The 14,676-nt window shown below is 33.7% G+C and overlaps 2 protein-coding genes across 2 annotated transcripts; both read left to right on the top strand.

The window, feature by feature from the left end:
* Positions 1-167: 167 nt before the first annotated feature.
* LOC118485812 lies at positions 168-1,515 on the top strand. Its single transcript, XM_035982281.1, has 2 exons — positions 168-845; positions 916-1,515. The coding sequence occupies exons 1-2, from the start codon at positions 168-170 to the stop codon at positions 1,513-1,515; spliced, it is 1,278 nt and encodes a 425-aa protein (XP_035838174.1).
* An 8,972-nt stretch (positions 1,516-10,487) lies between these two features.
* Positions 10,488-13,769, top strand: LOC110925615 (zinc finger protein WIP2). The gene is made up of 2 exons (XM_022169527.2): positions 10,488-11,235; positions 12,693-13,769. Exons 1-2 carry the CDS (start codon positions 10,693-10,695, stop codon positions 13,137-13,139), a joined length of 990 nt encoding a protein of 329 aa, XP_022025219.1. The 5' UTR covers positions 10,488-10,692; the 3' UTR covers positions 13,140-13,769.
* Positions 13,770-14,676: the final 907 nt, after the last annotated feature.

The following is a 14,676-nucleotide window of genomic DNA, read 5'->3' as shown; positions in this document are numbered from 1 at the left end:
CGTTGGGTTATTAAAAAAAATTCATTTTTACCTTTTATAAATTAACTTTTTCAAATCCATTTTCACCAAACATCAAATCTCATCCAATTTTACTACATTCCACTCTTTTTTTTTTAAATCTTTTCAAAAAAAATGGAAGGCTCAAACAAAGGTGAAGACAAGAAAAAATGGTAGGGTCCGGTTCGAAGTCGAGGGCTCAAGATAAACGTGGTTCGGGTGGTTCTAGCGTCCCGTTTCATCCGCACCTTGGGTTTGCGAATCAAACCCAACCTCCATTTTATTTTAACCAACCCATAAATCAACCTTTCGGTTATGATACCCAACCCATCCAAAATTGGATGCAACACGGTCCGACGATGACTCGACCCGGTTATTATGATTACTCCCTAGAAGCCCAAAATGCTTTTGACCCGTTTGCTTTTCAAACCCCAAGCTCACTATCACCGAGACCTTTTCAAACCCCAAGGTCACAATCACCGAGAGACGTACAAGATGACTCCGATGAGGAGTTCGTACCGGAAACCCAAGAACAAGAGTTAGATGAGGATGTTGCGGTTGAAGAAAATCCCGTGAACGAAAATGTAGCCGAACCGGAAAGAAAAGGAAAAGCGAAACGGGAAACTTGGACGCCTAGACAAGAAGAGGCGTTGGCAAAGGCTTTTGTTTATTGCACTTTGAATAAAAAGAAAGGCAATCAACAAAAGGCGGATGGGTTTTGGAAGAAAGTTCTAAACCACTACAATGAAACGGTCGGAGGAAGTAACCGAACCCACCACCAAGTTCGATCAAAATGGATGACGATCCAAACAAAAATTAACACATTCAACGGTCTATATCATCAAGCGGTAATTTTTTTATACGGTTTATTTTTTAACGAAATATTTGGATTAAGTTGTTGATAATTTATTATTTTAGGATCGTTTACGTCCTAGCGGGAGTGACGATGCTTATGTAATGAAGCAAGCGCTAAAGGATTACAAAAGCAAAGAAAAAATTGATTTTGCTCATATTGCGGCTTGGGAGATTGTTAGAACAAATCAAAAGTGGTCGCCGGTACCTTTGTTGAATGAAGAAAGCTCCGGCTCGGGTCTAAAAATAAAGTCTTCGGATTCGGAAAATTATACACGAAGATCACCGAATGTCGAAATCTCGAGCGGATTCGAACAAAGGGAAATTCCCGACATAAACGAGGATCCCTCGCCAAGACGACAAACGAGAAAGGAGAGAAAGGGCAAGGGGCCGTCTTCAAGAAACGAAGACCCAAGAGATATAACACACAAATTCGAAGAGTACAAGGCCATGAAAAAAGAGATAATAGAAATTAAACGTATACGAGAAGAAAAATACTTGACCTTGGCGGATGAGCAACGAGAGGCGTTGCGACAAACAATGTTCGACAAGGACTTGGAGACGTATAATCGGCCTACCGACAATGTTCACCCTGCGATGTTGGAAATCACACTCGCTAGAAAATGTGAGATCGCAAAAAAATATGGATGGCCTTGTGATTTTTAGTTTTTTTTAAAGTTAGATTTTATTTAAAATGTAATGCTTTATTTTTATTTATAAAAAGTTGATGTTTTTTTCCATTTTATCTTAAATTTAAGGGTTATTGGATTTTCATAATCCAAAGTTTTACCAGTTGGCTGATAATAATCTCAACTTCAAAAATTCCCTGTAACAATCCCAACTTGTAAGATTTTGGCCCCCAATGATCCTTTGCTAACTGGGTTAGTTTTTTATGACATCGATGCTGACGTGGACGCTGATGTGTGAAAAAATAAGTTGGTTCATTATGTGGATGATGATGTGGATATTAATATGAAAAAAAATATTTTTTTAATTATATATATACATTCACAGACACTCACCATGTTCACCACCACCACTCCACTACCTCACTACCACCCAATTCCCACCGCACAACCACCATCTTCAACCCCCTCCGACCACCCAACTCCCACCGCACAACCACCATCATCAATCCCCTCCGACCACCACCACCTACCATCCATTCCCACAATCCTTCAATCTCCAATGAAATCAGAACCTTTGCAACAACAACAATGGAATTAACCCTATTTCCGCTCCACCACATCTACATCTACTCCACCAAATCGACCTCTGCTCCAACAACAACAATGGAATTAACCCTATTCCCACGGTTCTGGATCCTTCATCGGTGACGGTTAGGTCAAGTTTGAGAACCGCCGATACGGGGGTGGTTGTCGGTCAGGTGACGAAGGTGGGGATGAATCTGAGATGGCGATGGTAGGTGGTGGCGAAAATGGTAGTGGTGGTGGGTGGAGATGACGACGGTGTTGGTGGAGATGGTAGTGGTGGTGAAGGAAGTGGAGGTGGTGATGGTGATGGTGGTGGGTGGAAGTGGAGGTGGTCGGAGGTGATGGTGGTGGGTGGTGGTGGTAGATGATAGTGGTGGCCGGAAGAGATGGTGGGGGCAGTGGAGGTGGTGATGGTGCCACATAAGTAGCCAAGTCAACAAATAACAAAGTTGTATCCACGTCAGCAAAAAACTAACTGGGTTATAACCCAGTTAGCAAAGGATCATTGGGGGCCAAAATCTTACAAGTTGGGATTGTTACAGGGAATTTTTAAAGTTGGGATTATTAGTGTGGCCAACGGTAAAACTTCGGATTACTAACATCCAATAACCCTAAATTATAAAAAAAAGAAAATAAAAAAAAGTTTGCCACTCAGCAAGTTTTTAAACCATTGTCAACAATTTTCAGCAAAATTTAAACACTTTTGACTGATTGATATGACGCACTCTGATTGATCGGTTTTTTGATTTACCACTCTAGGGTGTTTAACCACTCCTAACGCCCTAAAAACTTTGTACCACATCATATACCCTTATTGAAATCAAGGAACATAAGTTGCAAAGTGCCCTATAATTAAAGAAGATATTTTTTTTTAAAACCACACGTCTCATTCCTCATATTTATTTATATATTTTATATTACGAGCTTTTAGGACCCGTACATTGTGGCGGGACTGTTAAAGCAAACAAAAAATAAACGTAAAATGTTGAACGTAGACATCTTGTGGAGTGTAACTCGCCAAATTTAGACCGAAACGTAAAATGTATTAAGAAATAAACAAAGAATGTAAAGATAATCGTTTGAAACGTACATAAAAGAAATACAAACAGGTTCACTTTGATGAGTTGATGCCATTTCTAAAATAAAGTTATCAACTTAGAAGTTTTTTCTAACAAAATATAAAGGAGTGAAAGTGAAACCACAAATGTCAATTGGTGGAAGACTTGCATTAGATGCAGGTTCGATTCTCATTTGGTGCATAGTGAGGCATTGGTGGGCAATGATAGGAGACCCAGGGAAACTTGGGTTGGATACTTGAGTCAAACGGGTTTTACTGGTAATTTCACCGTCGTGCCTACGGGCGGGTGGGTTACTTGGTTTTCCCCGGAATTGGTGGTGGACTCGGGTTACTCTCCGAGTACTCCGTTTGTCCAGTGGGTGCCTCGAGAGTGATCGGGATTGATTCTGTTGACCGTTAAAAAAAACAAATGTCAATTGCTAAATAGTAAATAGTATTAAGGACTTGCACCTTGCAAAGGGCCGTAAAATATAATTATTGCTTTACTTAGAAGAGTAATGGGTAGTATATATGATTATTAAAATTCAAAATAAAATCATAAGAATTTATTTGATTTAATCAAACATGGTTATACGAACACATACTTACACATAAACTATAATTTAGTCTTGATAATTATACATGTTATAAGTATCGAAGCTGAGTAAATCTGACAAATTTGTCAAAATCGAAACATAAACCTTCAAATAAAACAATATTTTTTGATATACAACATGTTAGTTTTATAGTAAAATAAAAATATATTTCCTATAGTTAATAAGAAATACAAAATTTATTTATCCATGAATTAATTTATACTAGCTTTCTTTGACGTCGAGCGTTGTGGCGAAATCGAGCAAATGATAATGTAAAACACACGTGATTTGAAATAAAGCATGTTGTTTAGAAAGTCAAACCATTAGAGCGGTTTAGTTTATTATTTTACCATTTTATTTTATGATACCAAAAAACATTTTATTTTGAAGACAACTTCGTTTTTAACAAAACTTATAACGGAATATCGAGGGAAAAAAATCAAGCATAACTATGTACTTAAGTTTTTAGAAAAAGAAGTTATAAATGTAAATTATTAAAAAGTTGTCTAATTATTTGATAAATTAATATATGTTCTAAAAAAGAAAAATAGAATTATTAAAAAATAATAAATGAATGATATGGTTTAAGAAAAGGAGAAAAAAAATAAAATATATTAACTAAAGTAAACATAATAATAAAACAATTATAATATATTAAATAAAAAATAATAAAAAGCTATATATTATTTTAAAAATAAAGTTACTTTTCATCGTCTATCGTTAACTACATATACTAGTGGTTTTCCCCCGCGCTACGCGGCGGAAACTCAGTTGGTATCGATTCGATACCAAAACTTGGTATAGCAGCTGAAAGAGAAAACTAAAAAACTGAAGTTGTGATGCGTCCAAAAGGATATCGACACGTGTTTTATATCAATCAAAAACCATTAAAAAGATACCGGTTCGGATACTACCAATATTGGTACCGATGTTCGGTTGAAATCGGTTCAGTTCTTCACATATCGATACTTGTATAGTTTACGATTAGAAAAATGCATTTTTTAATATTATTATCAAGCACTGATATAGTTTACAATAAAATAATTAAACTACTATTCATTGTTGGTTTAGTTCGATATTGTACGATAGCGACATGATATCTACTTTCAATAAAAATCAAATTAGAAAAAAAATCCAAATAAATATAATATTAAAACTTTAGATTTATTATTCATAAAGAAAAAGGTTAAATACTAAATTATTTAAGGTATTAAGGAGTTATAATTTAAAACTTAAGTTAATATATTTAAAATGCTCATTACTATTCATGAGCCCTTTAAAATGATACGTATAATATATATAATTTAAACAAACTAAAAAAATATTATACTATATAATACACTAGGTTATAAACCCGTGTATTACACGGGTTGAATAAATAAATTGTATATACTAAATAATAAAATAATATATATCTTTAAAAACCTTATTTATTGCACGGGTTGAATAAATATAATTTTATATATTCATTAATAAAAAGTTTTATCTATAAGAACCATATTGTACGGGTTGAATAAATGTAATTTTATATAACAAACAAAAAAAATTATATCTTTAAAACCACGTATATTACACGTTTTGAATAAATGTAATATTGTTTAGCAAATAATAAAATAATACATCTTTGAAAAGCCTCATTTATTACACAGGTTGAATAAATGTAATTTTATATACCAAATAATAGAAAAGTTACATCTTTAAATATATGCGTATTACATGGTTTGAATAAATATATCCTTAAAAAACCCCTTGTATTGTACGAATTGAATAAATCTAATTTTATATATAAAATAATAAAAAGTTATATCTTAAAATTTGAAGTAAATAGATAAATATAAAAGTCATAATTAATTCAAATAAATACTATTATAAATGATAAGGAGATTAAACTAAATAATAATTATCCATAAGATATTAAACTAAATAATATTTAGTAGGAATATTATCTATAATTAATTAGAAAATATTAAATTAAATTAATAATTATTTATAAGAAATGGCTTAATATAATGAAAAGTGTTTCTCAAATGATTTCTTTTATTATATATTATATAATATATAGATTTAGTTATGATAATATAGTGGAACTCTATCTCAATTTTCAAATAAAGAGAAAGAGCTAGAGGGTTGTGAATAAAAAGAAAGTACAGAAATCATACAAAGTTGAATAGTTTACACGAGAGTGACAAGAAATTTGTCAATTAATATAGGGATAATTTCTTTTGTTTTCTATATTATTATGCATTTATCTTTTTTTATGTGTATGTGTGAAAGAGATAATATAAGAGAATAGTGACTTTATATGCATATGGGGAATGAGATGTGTGGATTTTTTTTTTAAAATAAGAGATAAATTTAGAGAATAGTAATTTTTAGAAAAAAAATAATTATAAGTTTGTAGATAATGTAAGGTATGTGAATGCTATTTATCATCAAAAAATATATCAAATTTTCACAACTTTTGAAACGTATTAGGAAATTAACTTGAATGGGTTTTCTTTCCTCTTATGGTGTGTGTTGTGGGTGTCAAAGCCATGCCACGTCAGAGGAGTGCGGGAGCCAAACACCGCAATTATGAGGCATCAATGGGGCGTGGGTTGTACTGCGGTTGGGCTCGTAGGTGTGGGGCAAGGGAAAGGCGTGAAGAGTGAAGAAAAGATTAAAAAATAATCATAATTAGGGAATTTATTTCGGAGCATCAGTACAACATTTCTTTAGTAGTGTGAAGCGTGAAAAAAAGTGTTTGGGTGACATCTATGTAAAACACTTTTTTTTACATTAAACCCACTACAAGACATAGCTTTAGAGCCACTTTTATAAAATATTTGAAAAACTTGATTGTTGTTGAATAAGTTTCATACATTTTTAGGGTATTAAATATGATGATGAAATGTGAACATGTTTGTATATATATAATATGAATAAACTATATATAAATATTACAATTGGAAATATAAAAAGAAAAACCTGGTTAAAACAATGCTTAAAACACTTCAAAGTATTACATATTTTTGGTTACCATTTATTAAAAAAGTTAATTAAGTTCTCCAAATTTTATTGAACGGAGAACACAACTTTAAAATTTAAGTTCTAAAATCCACCCCACTAGCCCCAATCTATAGAGCTTAAATCCCCACCGCATTAACCTTATGCTGCTAGAACAAGAGACCATCCGCAAATTTTCCCATCACAAGAGATTAAATAGATATATTTTATAAAGACTCTCACCTCGGAAGCACGGAAACGCCATTGAGGTGCCGTCTCCCGTCCCGGAGACTGCTAGGGGACGGAAACGTCACGAGGACGGCCGGGAAACATCCCTGGCATGTTGGGTACGGCCTGGAAATGTGCTGCAGAAGGGGACAGGGTTTAGGGACGTGCAGGAAACGTTTCCGTCAAGTTTTCATTTATTTTTCTGGCCGGAAACCTGCAATTTTCGCCTGAAACCTGCTGGAAACCAGGAAGAAGAAGAGCGGCTGCGTGTTTGTTGCGTTTGAGCCTTTTTAGGGTTAAATAAGTTTATGGATTTTAACTTTTAACCTCTCTATCTTTCATTAAGTTACATTTACTCCCTAAAACTTGTAAAATGTACGTAAAAATTGTAAAATTAGTTTGTGTATCTTAACATTTAACCCCCCCTATTTTCACTAGTTTACATTTGGTCCTTAAACTTATAAATTTATACATAAAAAGGTATAAAATTAACATTATATATATAAAAAAATTATATGGATAGCTATTTTTTATTTCTTAAATTTTAAACTACCTTATCGCTAAACACGAAATAGCGAGCGCTATTTCATCGCTATCGCTACGTAGCATATAGGTACGTTGTCGCTATTCGCTATCGATAACTATGCTGTTAATGTTTTATTAGATTAGGAAGATATTGGATTTTTGAACTTCACATCAGTATATAACTATTTTGAGGTTTTGTGTTACATTATCTTTAATATATACTCCATATTTATTTTTTTATATGTTTTTATTCCCGTCCCGTCCCCGCTTCTTGAATTTTTTAGTTTTGTCGTTTCCCATTTCCGTACCCGTCCCAGTGCATCATAGGCTCTCACTGGTCATATCCCTAAATCTTATTCCCACATTCTTTTTCACTTTATCTCTATATATATGTATATAGAGAGATGCAGGGGCGGGAGGGGCGCCCGCTCCCCTGAACTTTTCGGTCAGTAGTGTTATATATGTACGTTTCGTATAGAATTTTGTAGATATATACGTTTTCGACCCCCGATTTTATAAAAAAATAGGTATATACATTTTCGACCCCCCGGTTTTAATTTTTTTATTTATATAGCCAAAATAAAATATTTAATTAGTCCAAATATTATAGCACAAATCATTATATTTGGTAGAATACAAGAATGTATATTATATAACCCAAATCAAATCATTATATAGCCCAACTTAAAAGCCCACCATATCTAAAAAAAACCCAAATTCGTTTACTTTGGGACATCGACCAGAAGAACAAAAGCCACAAGCCAGAACTGCAAGGGGGGGGGGGAACGCAGGTTCCAGAACTGTTCGACTTTAGCTTCTTGTTCGAGAACATAAGCCAAAACACTGCTCGTTGTTGTGATCTTGTACTCTTGTTCGACTTCTTCAATCTTCATAAGGTTAAAAGTATGTGTTTTTTTTATCTTTAGGTTTAATTTAGGGCTGCAATTTATGTGATATAGGTTGAAATTAGGGGTGAAATTAATCCGAATTTTTGCCCTAAACTTGTTGAATCTTTCTGTAATTATGTCTAATTTTATTTGTTTAATCTTATTGTGATTTGATTTAGATAGAAATTAGAGTGTGAAATTTAGGGTGATTTGTTAACTTGTTTTGTTATTAGATTATGCCATGTGGAAGAATAAAATGATAACTTTTTTCAATGTTTGAGAACGTTTTTTATTTGATATTAATGTTTGACCCGACCCGAATCGAATCACCGACTTCCGACCGGAACATACACCTCGAAACTACGCGATAGAAATTATTTTTAGGTCCGTTACTTTTCAACCCTCCGAATTTTTTTTTCAAGCTTCACCACTAGAGAGATGAAGGAAATGAGTATGTGAATATTAACTCCCTTCATTTCATATTTCATAGAACCTTTAACATGTCAGCATTCAAATTCAACACTAAGAAAGTAAGAAAGATAAAAAGAAAACCGTAAAGTGAGATTGTACTTTGGTAATAACACTTACACACACATATATATATATATATACACAATTTTTCCGATTCAACTGCCTTCTGTTACACTGTCACTGTGTGAGATTGTGACGAAAGAAACAGTGGTTATGATGTGCATGTAAGTAGAACACTGAAGAGGTTAATTAGATGAAGTGTGTGTTTGTGTGTGTGTGTGTGTTTGAGGGTGGCATGGAGACCATAGCTCTCTCTTCAAAGCTTACTGCCGGGTTTCAAAGTTGTTTAGACCGTTTGCTTCCCGAGGAACAGTAACGACACAAGGATACACGCACACACTGTCTTTGTCTCTTATTTGGTGTTTTATAATGGGACACAACCATCAACCCTAATTTCATGAACTTGTCTAGCTTTTTGGTACTATATCTATCTATTACTTCAATTTTTGCACTAGCTACCTACCCAACATTTGTTTCCCATGTTTTTATGACAAACGAATTAGAGTAATTTGGACGAATTAGAGATGTATTCTTATATATCTGTATTAAAAATATTGAGTTGATCAATTGGTCAATATCGTGTATTTTAATTATTTAAATTCTTATAGGACTAGGGGCAAACATAGATGTATGGGTGGGTGGGCAGGCGCCCTCTCTAAAAAAAAGTTTTAGTGTACTTTATAGGCAAAAATCTCACCCCTTAAAAATTTGGTTGAAGCTTCGTTCACCAAGCTTCTGATAAGTAATTAGTTTAACGTGTACACGATAGATTATTCTCGTGTATGCTTAATTTATTCGAGTTTGCATGTGATCATTCTATTTATGGGTGGTTAGTTTTTGCAAAATTTTGGTATTATAAAAATCTTATATTACATCAATCTAGCCCAATGCAAGCAAAACGTTAAAGTTATTCTATAAAGACTTATAAAAATAAGAAGTGTACGAAGATACAATAAATCGTAAAATATAACACAATGTCGGGTAAAATATAACACAATGACAAAAATATAACACAATGATGAAGAAAAAAGACACAATGAATTACAAAAAAAAAAAAACAATGACGCAAATATAAAAAAGACACAATTATATAAACAAAAAGTCAAATCTACAAGCTAAACATTTAAAACCTAACATATCACATCGTAGAGTTCGATGAGACAAGTATAATGTCGCGTGAATGAGGTCAATTGAAGTTCTTTTGATACACTTTGTATTACTTCTTATTTTTATGAGACTTTATATTTGATCATAACACGCAAACGCTATAAGAACTATTTACAATGTTCATAATAGTGAAACTGATAAATGGATGGTACTAATTAAAAAGGTGGTAAATGAAGAAGAAGATTACATAAATTATAGCTAGTACAAGTAACTAGGGTTGCGTAGCAACACCACTAGATCCGAGAATTAGTGAAGGTTAAACCTATTTTGGTCTAAGGTTAATAGTGTGTGTAATAAAGATGGACTTCTTTGTTGGACTAGAGAAAAAAAAATAGGGAGACAAGATATCAGTAGCTCAATCTGTGGTGTGACTAAACATGATAGAAGCATGGTAGCTAGAGAGAAAATCAATTATAATTAACAGTGTCCTTAAAAGAGAGAGAGAGAGATAGAGAGAGAGAGTAAAGATGACCAAAAAGGTGAAAAGGTAATAAACTGTACAAAGAACACAAATGGAGTTTTGTTCTTTGAGGTCCAAACATTAATTTTCTCTCTCATGTATCTCTCATATGTATATATGTACATGTGATCACTTTGTGCATAATTAACCTATCAAGCTACTCAGTTGATCTTTGTTTCTAAGCTTTTAGATCATGAGTAGTGATCACCCTTTCACCACATACTACAATAGATCATGGTTCAATCTGAACAAAGAATATCTACTACCTTCTTCATCATCAACATCATCTTCTTCACTCTCTCACTACTATGAACCTTCACCTCCATCTCCCCCTCACATAGAAGCTCTTCCTCTCTTGAGTTTAAGCCCAACAAGAAGACTCAACCATGATCAACAAAACCCTAGTGATTCATGTGCTCAGTTCATGGATATTGACACCAACAGCAACTTTTCTGATGCTCATGACACTGTGACTGTGACCCTACATCTTGGGCTCCCAAGCCACAATCCTTCTGAAGCTGACCTAATTTCAAGACTCTCCAACAACACACATAATGATATTGAAATGGATAATAAAGAAGTGGTGGAAGAAGGTACAAATGGTAATGAGTATCTTAAAACCACACTAAACAAGGGTCAGTACTGGATCCCTACTCCATCTCAAATTCTTATTGGCCCAACTCAGTTTACTTGTCCTCTTTGCTTCAAAACCTTCAACAGATACAATAACATGCAGGTATTATAATTAGTTAATTACCCTGAAAGCTATTTTATTTTATTTTGTTTTTTTTTTCTTAATAATGAAGAGAACACATATACTTCTTCCCTTAACTATATCACTGTCTATTAGGGCTAGTTAGGGTTAGTTTTCTTTATATCTTCACCTTTCAAATCTTGATTACTTATAGTCTTAAACAAATCTTGTGAGGTTAACAAAGCAAGTGTTTGTTTCTACTGGCATGATCCAAGATTAATGGTCAGTAATACTGCTTCCAAATGGAAAAAGAAATCAACTTTATATCTGATTTAATATGACAAGTATAATTATGCTTTTTGTTCCTTGAATTTTGGTTTCTTTCTTTTTATCCTTCCCTAAATACATTGGCAATTGTGTCAAAACTGCAACCTTCCTATTCATCAAACATTTATTATCTTCATGAAGAACAATTAATAAGCCAGTTTGTGTCACCAACAAACTAGAGTAATTGACACTGATTTTGTATGGCTGGGAGCTTTTGGTGCTGTTTCTAAACTCATCTGAAACCACGTATAGTTTTGGTTTTCTTCAATAATTTAGGGGATCAGATCATGATCATTCTTTTTAGTCCTTTCTTTACTGTTTTTTTAAAGTGTTCATGCACATTTTGTCCTCTTTTGTTTGTTTTTTTGGTACTATGTCTACTGTAGGGAGCTTTTGTTGTTTTGTGATTTAAAGAGCTCTTAATTTGGAGAACCTAACAGATCCAAGAGGTTATATAGAGAAAATACAATGTTAAAAGGGAAGGACAATGTGGTAGTTCATTCTTCAATTCAAGTTTTGGAAAGTTTAAATCTTGACTACTGTTTAACATTCAGAAAGGGTGAGATAAAAAAATATATATGCCAAACCCCATAATCTTCTAGGTATTATCAATATGAAAAGGTTTACAAAACCACAAAGTTAAGGCTTATTAAGAAGCTTTTGATCTTAAAGAACATTCTAACATCATTTCTTTTGTATCTCATAGTTAATTGGACAAAGGTTTCATGCACCATGTATCTAGCCATTTTATTATAATTTATATGCATAGGCATAACATAATTCCTTTAATAACAACGCTTAACGAGGCTCCCACATGCGCAAGGTGAAGCCGGCCCGGGGGTGCCGTGCCCGTTAATCACTCTTAGAATATTAATATAAAAGCGTCGACATTCTATTCGCGTTTAATATATGTTTGTTTTAGAACATTGTTGCATGTCTAAGTTTAACCAATGTTTTATTCTACATATGAACGTTTATATCTAAGTTAGGAACTATATATTAGTAGCATCATTTTGTGGTTAATTATTAACTTATTATGAAGGTATGGATTAATTAGCTCCATCAACAAATTGAATAAGCTTTCATATATACTTTATTAATTGCATAAAATTAATGTCCATAAGCCTTCATATATACTTTATTAATTGCATAAAATTAATGTCCAAACACAGATGCATATGTGGGGGCATGGATCTCAGTATAGAAGAGGTCCTGAATCCCTAAGGGGAATACAACCAACAGCCATGCTAAGACTACCATGCTACTGTTGTGCACCAAGGTGCCATAACAACATCGACCACCCAAGGGCTAAACCGCTCAAAGATTTCAGAACCCTACAGACACATTACAAAAGAAAACATGGGATCAAGCCGTTTATGTGCAGGAAATGCGGTAAGCCCTTTGCGGTTCGAGGTGATTGGCGTACCCACGAGAAGAACTGTGGGAAGCTTTGGTATTGTAGCTGCGGATCGGATTTCAAGCACAAAAGGTCTTTGAAAGATCACATAAAAGCATTTGGAAATGGGCATGCAGTTTATGGGATTGATGATGAATCTTGCTTTGAATTAGAAGAAGAAGCTGCTAATTCCGAGATTGATCATCAAGAAAACGAATCTTAATAAGATTATTATTAGGGAAAATTACGAAATTGTTGGTTGACCAAGAGGGTTTTCAATTTTGTCACTCTCCTGCGTCCTTGGAAGGACCACTGAGCTTCGGAAGAGTCCGCATGTTATGTTGATGCGTCCATGTCCCTAGAAGCTGACACGTGTCCGACACGTGTCCCACATGTTTATGGGAAGAGTCGCTGACTCTTCCGAAGCGTCGGTGGACTCTTCCGAAGCGTCGGTGGACTCTTCCGAAGGAGCGTGATACATGGCCTCTTCAACATGATACGCCGACTCATCCCGTGCTCAGTGGTCCTTCCAAGGACGCAGGAGAGTGACAAAATTGAAAACTCTTTTGATCAACCAACATTTTCTTAATTTTCCCTTATTATTAAGTCCTGTGCTATATTGTTTTTAGTGAACGCACCATCCCTCACCATTAGATCAGTAACATCGTCTCTTTACTTTTACTTATAAGGAGGTGCGTGTTCAACATATAAGGGAAGGGAGGGGTATGTTTAGCCTCACTTGGGTTGTGTAAAAGTACCCACCGGTATGTACAATAATTAATCAAAAGTCACATTTAAGGACTTATTTGGTTGATTGATGCTCTATATATGATTGTACTTCTTTATGATTTCATGAGACTTGTAGCTGACTAAAATCTGTAAAAATCCTCTTTACTATTCTAGTACAATTAAGTTATTAGTACATGGGTTGTACTAGTACTTAATTAATTAATGTTGGTAGATGCTAGCTAGAAACGGTTGGGACGAGGTCAATGTGAATTTGTGTTTCATGTTACAAGGCTTCACTTAGAATAAGATGGTACTAACTAGCTGGTATTAAAAATTAAAAATTAATAAAAGTGATATGAATTAAATAGTTTGATACAAAATATATATGTATAATGCATGCAATACTATGGTTATTAATAGATTCAATCTGGATTTATTCCGAACTATAGTAGATATATACTATGGTTATAAAAGAAACATAAGTAGTAAAATGTCATGAGAATTAATTACTTTACGATTCAAAAATTGTTTAGGATTTGAGGAAAGGTGATGTTACAGAATATCTATTCGTTTTTTTGGTTTTTCTTTGACTTCCCATGTTATATGATCGGTGGTTGAACGACATAATTATGAAAAGTGTGGAGATAAAGAGAACATCTAGGGTTATGTCCACTTCATATAGGTATACAATAAACTTGCGTAATTAGTTCAACCAATTAATCATCAGATACCACTAATTAAAAATTAGAGTTTTAATACACATCTCACTGTAGGCATCTGGAGAGCTACAGACCTCAAGGAGAGACTACACATAAGTTTCAATAGGGTTGTAAACGAATTGAATCGAACGACACGAAGCATTGTTCATGTTTGTTCGTTTAGTATTGAACTTGTTCACGAACACATAACCGAACGAAAATTCTTATTTGTGTACGTTCATTAAGGAATTGAACTTGTTCATGAATGGTTCACGAATATATACCATTTAAAAAAAAATAAAAAACAATAATCTTAATCTCAAATATTAGACA

The sequence above is a fragment of the Helianthus annuus genome, chromosome 13, assembly GCF_002127325.2.
Source record: "Helianthus annuus cultivar XRQ/B chromosome 13, HanXRQr2.0-SUNRISE, whole genome shotgun sequence".
NCBI classification, from domain to species: domain Eukaryota; kingdom Viridiplantae; phylum Streptophyta; class Magnoliopsida; order Asterales; family Asteraceae; genus Helianthus; species Helianthus annuus.
Note: the sequence above shows the minus strand (reverse complement) of the source record. Positions and strands in the feature narration are given on the sequence as shown.